General features: G+C 40.3%; 2 protein-coding genes across 2 annotated transcripts; both read left to right on the forward strand.

The window, feature by feature from the left end:
- Nucleotides 1–2,112: 2,112 nt before the first annotated feature.
- On the forward strand, nucleotides 2,113–4,205 carry LOC311300751 (green-sensitive opsin-2). Its single transcript, XM_084425255.1, has 5 exons — nucleotides 2,113–2,559; nucleotides 2,702–2,870; nucleotides 3,149–3,314; nucleotides 3,399–3,638; nucleotides 3,777–4,205. The coding sequence occupies exons 1-5, from the start codon at nucleotides 2,199–2,201 to the stop codon at nucleotides 3,888–3,890; spliced, it is 1,050 nt and encodes a 349-aa protein (XP_084281381.1). The 5' UTR covers nucleotides 2,113–2,198; the 3' UTR covers nucleotides 3,891–4,205.
- A 4,641-nt stretch (nucleotides 4,206–8,846) lies between these two features.
- LOC311300749 (green-sensitive opsin-4-like) lies at nucleotides 8,847–10,937 on the forward strand. The gene is made up of 5 exons (XM_084425254.1): nucleotides 8,847–9,334; nucleotides 9,477–9,645; nucleotides 9,890–10,055; nucleotides 10,140–10,379; nucleotides 10,518–10,937. Exons 1-5 carry the CDS (start codon nucleotides 8,974–8,976, stop codon nucleotides 10,629–10,631), a joined length of 1,050 nt encoding a protein of 349 aa, XP_084281380.1. The 5' UTR covers nucleotides 8,847–8,973; the 3' UTR covers nucleotides 10,632–10,937.
- Nucleotides 10,938–15,432: the final 4,495 nt, after the last annotated feature.

Here is a 15,432-nt window from a genome sequence, read left to right on the forward strand (position 1 = left end):
TGAGGTGTTTTATGTTTATTGTTTTGATGTGATTACTGTTGCTTGTAACGCGCTTTGAGCTGTGGAAAACGCTGTATGATAGCGTACATAAAGGCTACCTATTTGTCCAGTTTCTGTTTCACCCCAAAATCAAAATAAATAAATATAAAATTATGTTTTGCTATTCTTGTAGATATTTTGCATTGACATTTTAGATCATTTAAATGCCTCCGTTGGTCCGGTTCACAAAACAACAACTTGCTAGACATCCAAGCAAGTAACATGCACAAACTCTGAATATTAACTTATTGCTACAGCAAAATAGCTCCTAAAAGACGATGTAGGTTACTCTCATTTTTTTATTTTTCTTCCTAACCTAACTTAGACCATACACGTAGGCTGCCTACTGGCATCTGCTATCTCAGTCTCACAAAGAAATAGGCTACAACTAAAGAAAAATATGAAGTCTGCCTAGCCTACTGATCATAAAAATAATCCTAGGACGCACCTGATGGGGTTGGTTGAGAGAGAATGTTCAGAGGGTGCAGAGCTGACAAAGAAGCTCAAGTAGCTATAGTGTTTTGATTTGTTTAATACATAATTATCATACCACCATGTGTTATTTCATAGCTTTAATATTCTAAAATGATGGGAAATACTCAGAATAAGGAATGATCAATGCGTTCTATACGACATAGCATCAAAAAAGTATTGCATTTATTAGCCTATTCGATTGTTTACAAAATGTTAAACCATTAACTGCAGGAATGTCATTTTTCACACGTGTGCTAACAGACTTTTTTCTTTATTTTAAGAAACTAGCATATATAGGGCTATATAGCCTATAGCTTCCATCTTACAACTCTCCAAGTTTAGGCTATTATCTAAAAACTATTTTCTTTCACCACATTTGGCATATAATTTCAACAATTTTCATGACTTTTCCAGCCCTTTACGTTTACTTTATAAGGGTTTTTATAAATAGCCTACTTTTAGTAAAACATGTTTTTATAAATAGACTGCACTCAAATGTCATTATTTTACTCACCCTTATGTAGTTCAAAACTGTGTAATTTTTTTCTGTGGAACACAAAATATTCACGTTGCTCATTTCCATACAATTTACTAATCCATAAAGTGTCTAGGCTAATAACGGGTGTCTGACCCGACAGCCTCACGGTCATCGCTCCGGCACGCAGTGCAACTGTTTCGTGTGATCCGAGTTCAAAGCCTCGCGGTCCACTTTCTATTTCAGTCCTCTTTCTACCTCTCTCGCTACCTGTCAGTTCTCCACTGTAGCCTTCTATCAAGACAAAACCCCACAGAATATATATATATATAATATAGGCTATATCACAACAGTAGACTACATATGCCTTCTATTCCACGTTTTCTTAAGCCATAATATAGCTTTGTGTTAGACACCTGTTATTAATTCGTTCTTCACTTACAATCACCATCGTGCGGGTCTCCGCAGCGCTCATATCGTTTACATTTAAACTTGGCGGGTGAAGACAAGACTTCTCATGCACCTCTGGTTTTGTTGAAATACTAACACGAGCGCATAACCGATAGCAGCATGCATTTTAAACACATTTAAATCATATAAACATCTTATATGCAATTTTTTTAAATTGCAAATGATAATGAGAGTGAACATGTAAAACATTATCGGGGTGGGAGTTTGGTGTAGGGGGTAGGCCACACATGCACGTAGACCACCCAACCCAAGCCCCATCTTAGCACCACCACTGGCCACAGCTGTGACAGGTGAAAATTGTTATATTGAAATAAAAAGCACATCAGAGGTGACATTTTGTTATTTTAATGTGTTATTGTGTTACTCTCACTATTGAGCAACATCAGAAAATTATCACATTTGATTTACATTTTATCCTTAAAATAAATAAAGCTTTGTTTTACTCACATTGTACTGTCAATCAATATCAATATCATGCCCTAATTTAAGGTCCTAAAAAGGTGAACAAACTTTAAGATTTAAAGCTTCACCGGTGGATAAGCCCGAAAGTGATTATGTCTGCTCTTATCATTCAAATCCCACACTGTAACACCCTCCCTATCTTACACTCCTGGATTTATCCCTTATAAGGAACCACAGAGGGATATATAAACACACCTGATGCACCTTTGCAAATAAAGAGCAGGTCCAACACAGCAGATCACATCCTCTTCCAGGTCTGGATCACTAGTAGGCAAAGATGAACGGCACTGAGGGAAACAACTTCTACGTCCCCATGTCCAACAGGACAGGGCTAGTGAGGAGTCCTTACGAGTATCCGCAGTATTATCTTGCTGAGCCGTGGCAGTTTAAAGTGCTTGCCGTTTACATGTTCTTCCTCATCTGCTTGGGTTTTCCCATCAATGGCCTTACATTGATGGTTACAGCTCAACACAAAAAGCTCAGGCAACCTCTCAACTTCATTTTGGTCAACCTGGCTGTGGCTGGTTCCATCATGGTTTGTTTTGGATTCACGGTCACTTTTTACACAGCAATTAACGGCTACTTTGCTCTGGGTCCAACTGGCTGTGCGATTGAGGGCTTCATGGCCACACTTGGAGGTGAGAAGTTTTTGTGTTTTTTTGTTTTTGTTTGTTTTACTTTGAATGCTCTAAGGAATTACTTAGGCGAATGTTAAAAGTAGAGTATGTTTGGCTGTAAATGTAGGGTGTAAATTAATTGTATATTTGACTTGCCACACAGGTGAAGTAGCCCTTTGGTCACTTGTGGTGCTGGCCATCGAGAGATACATTGTGGTTTGCAAGCCAATGGGTAGTTTCAAATTCTCAACCACCCACGCTTTGTCAGGAATCGCATTTACATGGGTAATGGCCATGGCATGTGCGGCTCCCCCTCTGGTTGGCTGGTCCAGGTTGGTCTAATAAGAAATTATGCAATTAATTTGCTCTCCAATGCAATGATTATAACAACACATTTCAGTTGAACATGAGGCATTTTCATTTTTCTGTTTATCAATACAAAGGAATGGCTTACTTTCAATGTACAGCAGTAAATAAGGCTTGCCCCAGTGTAATGCTCACAATGAATTTTTAACTGCATAGTTTGTACTATGTAGTTGTTTTCAAATCCCTAAGTACAACAGACTATTCTAACTTAAGTTTCCTAAAATCAAGTGCTTTTCTTTAACAGATATATTCCTGAGGGAATGCAGTGTTCATGTGGACCAGACTACTACACCCTGAATCCTACATACAACAATGAATCATACGTTCTCTACATGTTCACCTGCCATTTTATACTTCCAGTCACCGTAATCTTCTTCACCTATGGGCGGCTTGTTTGCACCGTCAAGGCGGTATGAAATGTCACTTTAAACATTCCTGCAAATTGGAAAACTATTGGAAAACTATGTTAAAAATTGGCTGCTTTGCTCTCTTAGGCTGCAGCTCAACAGCAGGACTCAGCATCCACCCAGAAGGCTGAGAGAGAAGTAACAAAAATGGTCATCCTGATGGTTATTGGTTTCTTGTTGGCTTGGACCCCTTATGCCACTGTTGCTGCTTGGATCTTCTTTAACAAGGGAGCTGCTTTCAGTGCCCAGTTCATGGCAATTCCTGCCTTTTTCTCAAAGAGCTCAGCCATATATAACCCTGTCATCTATGTGCTTCTAAACAAACAGGTAAATCATATATCACACTTTTCCTACATATCCTAGACATCCCATTCCCGCTCTTCTCCCTCTCCTCTCTCTATTGTCTATCAATAAAAAGCTATATAAAACCCCCAAGAGTACTAAATGAAACACTGTCTTTTACAGTTCAGGAACTGCATGCTGACCACTATTTTCTGTGGAAAGAATCCTCTTGGCGATGACGAGTCCTCAACTGTGTCCACCAGCAAGACGGAGGTGTCCTCTGTATCTCCAGCATAGACTTTTGAACCTCTCACAGATTATGTTCTTTTAGTCATTGACCAATTTGGGCATCTAAAAAAAAAGAAAAGAAAAGAAAAGACAGTTGAATTCTGTCAGTCTCTGGTTGTGTTCACTATCACATTTACTGAATTTAGAGCTCAGGGTTTATTGCGTGATCAGTGAACATTGAAACTGTGGTTTTATTTTTATGTGCCGGGAGGCAGAGATTATGTTCTTTTAGTCAATGACCAAAACTGAATTAGTTGATGCATCTCATAAGGTTGTGTTCACTATGACATTAACCTGGTGGACTCACATACATTTGTTAAATAAGTAAAAGGCTTAAAGGGATAGTTCCAAAAATGAAAATTATCCCATAATTTACTCACCCTCAAGCCATCCTAAGTGTATATTCTTCTTTCAGCCAACACAGCTAGAGTTATATTGCATCGTTTGGCTTCAGAAGGCCTTTATTAACCCCCTGAAGCCGTATGGGTTACTTTTTTTGATGGATGGATAAATCTTAAAAATATCAGGCGATACTCACTTCCATTATAAAGCTTGGAAGAGCCAGGATATTTTTTAATATAACTTCGATTGTATTTGGCTGAAAGAAAAAAGTCACATAGGCCTACACCTATGGCTTGAGTGTGAGTAAATTGTGGGATCATTTTCATTTTTTGGTGAATAACCCTTTAATGGGATTTAAAGGGTTATCTGTGGTTATTTTTTATTAACTGGGAGGCTAACCTTTATATCTTTGCCGTAAAATGTGTACATATTTTGTAAATAATAAAAAAGGATAGAAATAAATACTGGCATTAAAAGAGATGTCTTTGTTTCCATTATTTATTAATTGATTTAATTTTGGTTTGTTTGCACAAATATTGGCCACTGTATGATACTGAAACTGAAATTAGTTTACCATAATTTAGCATTAGTATAGCTAGCGCACACTATTTTAAATCAAGACATACAACCCACGTAGTGCTAAAATACAATCCAATCCACCCTACATTCAGTTTGAAACAATCCTCTCATTAAGGCCAGAAATCTGTTTGCAATATACTGGACTGAGCTCTTTTAAAGTCTCCAATGCCCCATCAACCATTTATTGGCTAATTGAGTGTTTTATTTCATCTTTAATTTAGATACGGTTTGCAAAACTTTGGAATATAGAAAATGTATAGTTCCTTGACTCTATTGTGTTTTGTATGGCAGACTAATAGCACCTTAGTAGACCTACTTTTGTACATTTTGCTATTGTCACGTTAGAATGGGGTTTGATCACTGCAAACGTCTAGTCATAATTTCAGAATATACTTTTTTTTTTTTAATGAAAGGGAACAGGTATATTCTGATATTTACATATTCTGGTATATTCAGATTTTTATATATTCTGGTATATTCTGATATTTATATGAACAGTATATTCTGATATTTTTGTGGTAATCAACATTTTACCACAAATGCTGTTGATTAAATCAATTTTAAATACATTTTTAAATAAATTTTGGTCACACTTTAGTTTAGGGTCCAATTCTCACTATTAACTATTAACTTTGACGTTTGCCTTAAAAAACTCCTAAATGCTGCTTAATAGTTAGGTAGATGTTAAATTTAGGTATTGGGTATAGGATTAATGGATGTAGAACATGGTCATGCAGAATAAGGAATTAATATGCTTTATAAGTACTAATAAACAGCCAATATCCTAGTAATTTGCATGTTAATAAGCAACAGGCTGATAGTGAGAATTGGACCCTAAACTAAATTGTTACCCAAAAATTTTACCCTATTCAGGTTGATCTGATCCTGCTGAACACCAGCAATTATCTAACCATTCTGACTCCAGTCTCTAAAGGTCTTAATGTGACCTGCATGATGATGAGACATAAAACAATTGGCCAGGGACAAGAGCAGGCATGAACAAATACAATGTCAAGACTGTTATCTCAAAGTAGAGCAAACAGGTCAACAGCATCTTGGCAACAAATGGTCTAATGTGTTTGTCAATCAAATTACTTTGTGGAATCCAAGAAGGGTAGTAAAATGTTTATTATTATGTATTAATAGTACCTAAAATAATTTGTTTGTTCAGTTTAGTTTATCCATCGCATTGCTCTGAAGAAGGTAGGCTACATTTGAGAATCAGTCATGCAGAAAATCCACAAGAATGGAATGGGGAAATCCATGGTCATGATCTTTTATTCACAGGGCAAGCTAATTTTGGACAATTGCTGTTTGACTTAGATATGCCTTAACAACGTTTCCAGTTAGTTTGGGTGACAAATTCTTCAGCTTAGCTGTATGACGAAACATCCGGTGACTGCGCACGTTTGGCTAACACTTGAAGCTGTGATTGTATTTTTCAATTTGCTATTTTAAAAGTTTATTTAAACATTAGCATATTTGCTATTTTCCTTTATTTCATAGGCTACTCATAAAATTGACATTTTTGGATCTCGACGGACTTTCATTTGTGTTCGCGGTCTGCTTCGCTCCATGCCTGCTGCTTTGTTTCATCTGCCCACCTGACACCAGCCTGCCTGCCTGCCAGAGCGGTTGCATCTTTGCCGGTGTGGTGGTGGTCGTGTGTTCCCGTTTTGGGTCCTGGAGTTGGCTCGGCGGTGGCATGGGAAATACGGGTCGACGAGAATGCCTCCACTTTGCAACACATTACACAGTTTATGTCATCTTTACTGAATTCGTTTTGGACTTTTGGGTCGGACACATCTGCTCCATATTCTCACTCCGAAGTCGATTTGACTTTCGACTGTGACTTTTCGGAAAATTGTGAGGTGTTTTATGTTTATTGTTTTGATGTGATTACTAGTTGCTTGTAAAGCGCTTTGAGCTGTGGAAAACGCTGTATGATAGTGTACACAAAGGCTACCTATTTGTCCAGTTTCTGTTTCACCCCGAAATCAAAATAAATAAATATAAAATTATGTTTTGCTATTCTTGTAGATATTCTGCATTGACATTTTAGATCATTTAAATGCATCCGTTGGTCCGGTTCACAAAACAACAACTTGCTAGACATCCAAGCAAGTAACATGCACAAACTCTGAATATTAACTTATTGCTCCAACAAAATAGCTCCTAAAATACGATGTAGGTTAGCCTATTGATCATAAAAATCATCCAAGGACGCACCTGATGGGGTTGGTTGAGAGAGAATGTTCAGAGTGTGCAGAGCTGACAAAGAAGCTCAAGTAGCTAGTGTTTTGATTTGTTTAATAATTTTGTTTAATACATAATTATCATACCACCATGTGTTATTTCATAGCTTTAATATTCTAAAATGATGGGAAATACTCAGAATAAGGAATGATCAATGCGTTCTATACGACATAGCATCAAAAAAGTATTGCATTTATTAGCCTATTCGATTGTTTACAAAATGTTAAACCATTAACTGCAGGAATGTCATTTTTCATGCGTGTGCTAACAGACTTTTTTCTTTATTTTAAGAAACTAACATATATCGGGCTATAGAGCCTATAGCTTCCATCTTACAACTCTCCAAGTTTAGGCTATTATCTAAAAACTATTTTCTTTCACCACATTTGGCATATAATTTCAACAATTTCTATGACTTTTCCAGCCCTTTACGTTTAGTTTATAAGGGTTTTTATAAATACTTTTAGTAAAAAAATGTTTTTATAAATATACTGCACTCAAATGTCATTATTTTACTCACCCTTATGTAGTTCAAAACTGTGTAATTTTCTTCTGTGGAACACAAAATATTCACGTTGCTCATTTCCATACAACTAATCCATAAAGTGTGTAGGCTAATAACGGGTGTCTGACCCGACAGCCTCACGGTCATCGCTCCGGCACGCAGTGCAACTGTTTCGTGTGATCCGAGTTCAAAGCCTCGCGGTCCACTTTCTATTTCAGTCCTCTTTCTACCTCTCTCGCTACCTGTCAGTTCTTCACTGTAGCCTTCCATCAAGACAAAACCCCACGGAATATATATATATATATATATATATATATCAAAGGTCTTCAATCCTGCTCCTGGAGGGCCACTGTCCTGCAGAGTTTAGTTCCAACCTGCTTCAGCACACCTGCCTTTGAATATTCAAGTGATTCTGAAGAGCTTGATGAGCTGATTCAGGTGTGTTTGATTAGGGTTGGAACTCAACTTTGCAGGACAGTGGCCCTCAGGAGCAGGATTGAAGACCTCTGAGATATATATATATATACACATACATACATACATATCACAACAGTAGACTACATATGCCTTCTATTCCACTTTTTTTTTTCTTAAGCCATATTATAGCTTTGTGTTAGACACCTGTTATTAATTCGTTCTTCACTTACAATCACCATCGTGCGGGTCTCCGCAGCGCTCATATCGTTTACATTTAAACTTGGCGGGTGAAGACTTCTCATGCACCTCTGGTTTTGTAGAAATACTAACACGAGCGCATAACCGATAGCAGCATGCATTTTAAACACATTTAAATCATATAAACATCTTATATGCTATTTTTTTAAATTGCAAATGATAATGAGAGTGAACATGTAAAACATTATCGGGGTGGGAGTTTGGTGTAGGGGGTAGGCCACACATGCACGTAGACCACCCAACCCAAACCCCATCTTAGCACCACCACTGGCCACAGCTGTGACAGGTGAAAATTGTTATATTGAAATAAAAAGCACATCAGAGGTGACATTTTGTTATTTTAATGTGTTATTGTGTTACTCTCACTATTGAGCAACATCAGAAAATTATCACATTTGATTTACATTTTATCCTTAAAATAAATAAAGCTTTGTTTTACTCACGTTGTACTGTCAATCAATATCAATATCATGCCCTAATTTAAGGTCCTAAAAAGGTGAAAAAACTTTAAGATTTAAAGCTTCACCGGTTGATTAGCCCAAAAGTGATTATGTCTACTCTTATCATTCAAATCCCACACTGTAACACCCTCCCTATCTTACGCTCCTGGATTTATCCCTTATAAGGAACCACAGAGGGATATATAAACACACCTGATGCACCTTTGCAAATAAAGAGCAGGTCCAACACAGCAGATCACATCCTCTTCCAGGTCTGGATCACTAGTAGGCAAAGATGAATGGCACTGAGGGAAACAACTTCTATGTCCCCATGTCCAACAGGACAGGGCTAGTGAGGAGTCCTTACGACTATCCGCAGTATTATCTTGCTGAGCCGTGGAAGTTTAAAGCGCTTGCCGTTTATGTGTTCTTCCTCATCTGCTTGGGTTTTCCCATCAATGTCCTTACCTTGGTGGTTACAGCTCAACACAAAAAGCTCAGGCAACCTCTCAACTTCATTTTGGTCAACCTGGCTGTGGCTGGTACCATCATGGTTTGTTTTGGATTCACGGTCACTTTTTACACAGCAATTAACGGCTACTTTGCTCTGGGTCCAACTGGCTGTGCGATTGAGGGCTTCATGGCCACACTTGGAGGTGAGAAGTTTTTATGTTTTTTTGTTTTTGTTTGTTTTACTTTGAATGCTCTAAGGAATTACTTAGGCGAATGTTAAAAGTAGAGTATGTTTAGCTGTAAATGTAGGGTGTAAATGAATTGTATATTTGACTTGCCACACAGGTGAAGTTGCCCTTTGGTCCCTTGTGGTGCTGGCCATCGAGAGATACATTGTGGTTTGCAAGCCAATGGGTAGTTTCAAATTCTCAACCACCCACGCTATGTCAGGAATCGCATTTACATGGGTAGCGGCCATGGCATGTGCGGCTCCCCCTCTGGTTGGCTGGTCCAGGTTGGTCTAATAAGAAATTATGCAATTAATTTGCTCTCCAATGCAATGATTATAACAACACATTTCAGTTGAACATGAGGCATTTTCATTTTTTTTGTTTATCAATACAATGAGGCTTGCCCCAGTGTAATGCTCACAATGAATTTTTAACTGCATAGTTTGTACTATAGTTGTTTTCAAATCCCTAAGTACAACAGACTATTCTAACTTAAGTTTCCTAACATCAAGTGCTTTTCTTTAACAGATATATTCCTGAGGGAATGCAGTGTTCATGTGGACCAGACTACTACACCCTGAATCCTGAATACAACAATGAATCATATGTTATCTACATGTTCACCTGCCATTTTATACTTCCGGTCACCGTAATCTTCTTCACCTATGGGCGGCTTGTTTGCACCGTCAAGGCGGTATGAAATGTCACTTTAAACATTCCTGTAAATTGGAAAACTATTGGAATACTATGTTAAAAATTGGCTGCTTTGCTCTCTTAGGCTGCAGCTCAACAGCAGGACTCAGCATCCACCCAGAAGGCTGAGAGAGAAGTAACAAAAATGGTCATCCTGATGGTTATTGGATTCTTGTTGGCTTGGACCCCTTATGCCACTGTTGCTGCTTGGATCTTCTTTAATAAGGGAGCTGCTTTCAGTGCCCAGTTCATGGCTGTTCCTGCCTTTTTCTCAAAGAGCTCAGCCATATATAACCCTGTCATTTATGTGCTTCTAAACAAACAGGTAAATCATATATCACACTTTTCCTACATATCCTAGACATCCCATTCCCGCTCTTCTCCCTCTCCTCTCTCTATTGTCTATCAATAAAAAGCTATATAAACCCCCCAAGAGTACTAAATGAAACACTGTCTTTTACAGTTCAGGAACTGCATGCTGACCACTATTTTCTGTGGAAAGAATCCTCTTGGCGATGACGAGTCCTCAACTGTGTCCACCAGCAAGACGGAGGTGTCCTCTGTATCTCCAGCATAGACTTTTGAACCTCTCACAGATTATGTTCTTTTAGTCATTGACCAATTTGGGCATCTGAAAAAAAGACGAAAAAAAAAAAAAGACAGTTGAATTAGTTTCTGGTTGCGTTCACTATCACATTAACTGAATTTAGAGCTCAGGGTTTATTGGGTGATCAGTGAACATTGAAACTGTGGTTTTATTTTTATGTGCCGGGAGGCTAGCATTTATATCTTCTGCCTAAAATGTACATATATTTTGTAAATAATGAAAAAGAAATACATAGAAATAAATACTGGCATTAAATACTGTTTCAGTTTCCATTTGTAATGAATTTTATGAATTTTATGTTTGCTCCAACATACATATCATATTTTTAAATTGAGAGATAGACTATACATTTAGTAGTAGAATAATGTTCAGTCTTTAATAAAAAGTTTACAAATGTACACAAAAATATGGAATACACAAATAATGTATACATTCTATAAAGTGTTTTGTATGGCAGACCCAGTATGGAACAATTAGAAAACATTAGTAAATATGGTAATTCAACTATTGTATAGTTAGAATTCTTGTAGATTGTGGATTGAAGCAGGGTGATCTATTTTTATGAGAGATCAGCAGGATGACCAATTTCTTGTACCATTCTGATCCTGCCAAAATATCCTTATGTGGCTCCATGGTGCTAACACTGAACACACAATGCTATTGGCCAGGCACAGACATTAACGGCTACAATTCCAGAAATGTGTTTTCTCAAAGATAAACAAGGTCAGCTTGGCAAGAGGTCCATTAAAGAAATAGTCAAAAATTACCTTTTTGGAATCAACAGAAAGTAGTATGAAAACTATATTTTTGAAAACTATACAACAGTCCATATAAATAAAAGAGAGTAGATTATTTTTCGAGTTTAGTGTACTCATTAGAATGTTGTCATATAGGGTATAATTTCGATACTAGGAAAATAAATTATCATGATAAGGCAGTTTGAAAGTTGTAAACATGATTGCACAATTTGCTGTTCCAGCCTAAGCATTCACACTAGGGGAAAAATATACAGTAAACTTTCAAGAGGGTAAATTAAGCTATAAGAATTTTTTATATTAAAGGTAGGGTAGGCAATTTCGGAAAGGCTAGCAATATCAAGCTAGCTTTGAAAGCATGAGATCCCACCCTACCTTCAGAGTGTCTACAAAGTCACACTTCCTCCAAAACATGAGCGCGCACAGCTGAGTCTGCAAAGCGTTACACGGGACGGCATTAAAATTACCTCATGTCTCAAAGCACATGACATTACAATAAAAATGAACGTACTGTAGCGGCAGATACAAGCTCACACATTACTGATCTAATGACATAATTCACATATCACCAAGGCGCACGCATGTTGGACATGTCCCCTTTAAGAAGATGTTCATGAGAGTTTGGGGGTTGGGTTAATGCACGTTTTTCTGACGCATAGAGTTAATAAAAAACACAACTGTTGTTGTTCTGACACTGCAATCCTGCCTCTGTGTATTTTTGATAGCACAAAAGCTACATTGGTGACCCCGATGCAGAACAATTAATGCATGATGTCGACAAATGCTGTATCTCTGAAGCTGCCGGAGTTTTGGGAGCAACAAGCGACCGTGTGGTTCGCTCAAGCCGAAGCTCAGTTTGCATTGCGGGAAATAACCGCGGACGACACGAGATATTATTATGTTGTTGCCGCCCTTGGCAACTCCACGGCCGCGCGAGCGATCAGCATTCTGGAAAATCCCCCAGCTCGGGATAAATATGATACACTAAAGGCGTATCTATTAAAGACTTTCAATTTATCAGAGACTGAAAGAGCACGTCGTTTGCTCTCACTGCCGGGCCTCGGAGATTCCCGGCCGTCTGAGTTGATGGATCACATGCTAGCGCTGCTGGGTGAGCATAAACCATGTTTTCTGTTTAAAGAGTTGTTCTTACAACAATTGCCAAAGAGTGTACGTACCCCTCTTGCAAATAGTACAGTGACTGACTACAGAGAACTAGCACAACTGGCAGATGTTTATCAGGCAGCATCACACCAGTGTACAACTACTGACTCAGTGGCTGCATCTGTGTGTCCGGTTATGAAAGCTGCTGCACAAGGTTCAGACGAACGGCCAACTTTTGCTGCACGACAGTCGGCAGAACAAGGGCTATGTTTCTTTCATGCCCGTTTCGGGGCAAAAGCCAAAAGGTGCCGTCCACCATGTACATTCAAGGGGAGCCGCAACACGCCAACAGTTAGTAGCATAGTGGCTAATGACAACGCTTATCTACTGTTTGTCACGGACTCATTATCTGGCCGACATTTCCTCTGTGATACAGGGGCACAGGTTAGTGTCCTCCCCGCTTCCCCAGTGGACAGACGCCTGGGCGAAGCCGGCTTACCGCTCGAGGCGGCCAACCAGGGCAAGATACGCACCTATGGGAAACGGCTAGTACCGCTTTGCTTTAATGGACAGCGTTTTACATGGGAGTTTGTCTTAGCAGATGTGAGTAGACCCCTCCTGGGTGCAGACTTCCTGCGCACTAATGGACTGTTGGTTGATGTCAAAAATAGCTGTTTAGTCACTGCAGAAGATTTTAATGTCTTACCCTGTTCGAGGAGCACTTTTCCCACAACCACACTGTCTAGCGCATTGACAGGCGAGTGCGGGTTTTCCCAGCTGCTCTGTGAATTTCGCAGCCTCACCAAGCCCACTTTCTCCTCAGCACTGGCCAGCCATGGGGTCGTGCATCATATCTCTACATCTGGACCGCCAGTACATGCCCGGCCCCGTCGACTGGATCCATTTAAACTGGCAGTTGCCAAAGAAGAGTTCACTAACATGGAAAAACTGGGTATAGTGCAACGCTCCAACAGTCCTTGGGCCTCACCCCTCCACATGGTTCCCAAAGCAGACAGCGGTTGCCGCCCTTGTGGGGATTATCGTAGACTCAACGATATCACAACCCCTGATCGATACCCGGTTCCACACATTCAGGATTTTTCGGCCCGCCTGGCTGGGAAAACTATTTTCTCAAAGGTGGATCTTGTTCGAGGATACCATCAGGTGCCAGTATTCCACGAAGACATCCCGAAAACAGCTGTGATAACACCATTTGGCCTTTTTGAATTTTTGCGGTTGCCTTTTGGACTCAAAAATGCGGCACAAACATTTCAGCGCATGATGGACTCAATCCTACGGGATCTGGACTTTTTATTTGTGTACTTAGATGACATTTTAGTTGCCAGTACCTCTAGATCAGAACACCTGGCGCATCTGAGATTGCTGTTTGCTCGCCTCAGCCAGCATGGCTTGATAATTAACCCTGCCAAGTGTCAGTTTGGCTTGGCCGTTATCGACTTTCTTGGTCATAGAATCACAGGCGAAGGGGCAGTTCCCCTACCGGACAAAGTCGACAGCATTACACGATTCCCTGTTCCACAGACAACCAAAGGGCTACAAGAGTTTGTGGGGATGGTGAATTTCTATCACCGTTTCATTCCTCGAGCGGCTGAGCTCATGCATCCTTTTTACAAGGCCCTCAAAGGACAGGGCAAAAACAAAACGATTTCCTGGTCCAAGGAGATGTCTAGGTCATTTGAAGGCGCTAAACTCGCTTTGGCACAAGCCACATTGCTGTCTCATCCAGTTCCAGGTGCCCCTATTGCTCTCACTTCCGATGCTTCAGACTGTGCTGTTGGTGCTGTACACGAACAGCTGGTTGGCGGGGTTTGGCAGCCACTTGCATTTTTTAGTCGCCAGCTACGCCCGAATGAACAGAAGTACAGCGCATTCGACAGAGAGTTACTCGCACTGTACCTGGCAGTGAGACACTTCCGTTTCTTTTTGGAGGGACGTGTGTTCACAGCATTTGTAGATCACAAACCCTTGGTTCATGCCATGTCTAAAGTTTCTGAACCCTGGTCAACACGACAACAGCGCCACCTGGCTTACATATCTGAGTTCACGACAGATATCAGACACATCGAAGGGAAAAGCAACGTGGTGGCAGATTGTCTTTCCAGGGCCACAGTGCAAGCGGTGCACTTAGGTATAGATTTTGTTCGTTTAGCAGCTGACCAGCACTCTGATCCTGGGGTACAGGAATACAGAACAGCCGTTTCAAGTCTGAAAATAGCCGATGTCCGCCTTACGGAAGCAGGAGTTACGCTGATGTGTGACGTCTCCATGGGCTACCCGCGACCAGTGGTGCCTGGACAGTGGAGGCGAGCTGTTTTCGACCAGGTCCACAGTTTGTCACACCCCGGACGGAAAGCTTCACAAAAACTGGTCTCGTCAAAGTTTGTGTGGCATGGATTGAAGAAGGATGTCCAAAACTGGGTTTCAGCTTGTGTAGCATGTCAGCGGGCTAAAGTTCAAAGACACGTCAAGGCACCACTGGAAACTTTCGAGGTACCAGAGCGACGTTTTGACCATGTCAATATCGACCTAGTTGGACCACTGCCGCCATCCCGGGGGTTTACCCATCTTCTAACTATGGTGGATCGAACCAGCAGGTGGCCAGAGGCAGTACCTTTGACCTCAACGACAACGGCAGATGTAGCACGGGCTTTTGTTGATACTTGGGTTGCACGTTTCGGCACACCGTCGGATATATCTTCAGACCGTGGCACCCAATTTACATCTGAACTGTGGTCAGAGGTGGCTCGGATACTAGGGGTGCAGCTTCATCATACTACAGCATTTCATCCACAGGCAAACGGCCTCTGCGAGCGTTTCCATCGCTCTCTTAAAGCTGCACTCAGGGCCAGTTTGACGGATGACAGATGGACCGAACGGCTACCTTGGGTTCT

Source organism: Rutilus rutilus (genome assembly GCF_951802725.1).
Source record: "Rutilus rutilus genome assembly, chromosome: 12".
Taxonomy (NCBI): Eukaryota; Metazoa; Chordata; class Actinopteri; order Cypriniformes; family Leuciscidae; genus Rutilus; species Rutilus rutilus.

Excerpts from the sequence above, each read along its gene's own strand:
- LOC311300751 (XM_084425255.1), top strand. The coding sequence starts at position 2,199 with ATGAACGGCACTGAGGGAAACAACTTCTACGTCCCCATGTCCAACAGG. Across the intron at positions 2,560-2,701 it reads CTTCATGGCCACACTTGGAG|GTGAAGTAGCCCTTTGGTCA; the intron begins GTGAGAAGTTTT and ends CTTGCCACACAG. Across the intron at positions 2,871-3,148 it reads CCTCTGGTTGGCTGGTCCAG|ATATATTCCTGAGGGAATGC; the intron begins GTTGGTCTAATA and ends TTTCTTTAACAG.
- LOC311300749 (XM_084425254.1), top strand. The coding sequence starts at position 8,974 with ATGAATGGCACTGAGGGAAACAACTTCTATGTCCCCATGTCCAACAGG. Across the intron at positions 9,646-9,889 it reads CCTCTGGTTGGCTGGTCCAG|ATATATTCCTGAGGGAATGC; the intron begins GTTGGTCTAATA and ends TTTCTTTAACAG. Across the intron at positions 10,380-10,517 it reads ATGTGCTTCTAAACAAACAG|TTCAGGAACTGCATGCTGAC; the intron begins GTAAATCATATA and ends TGTCTTTTACAG.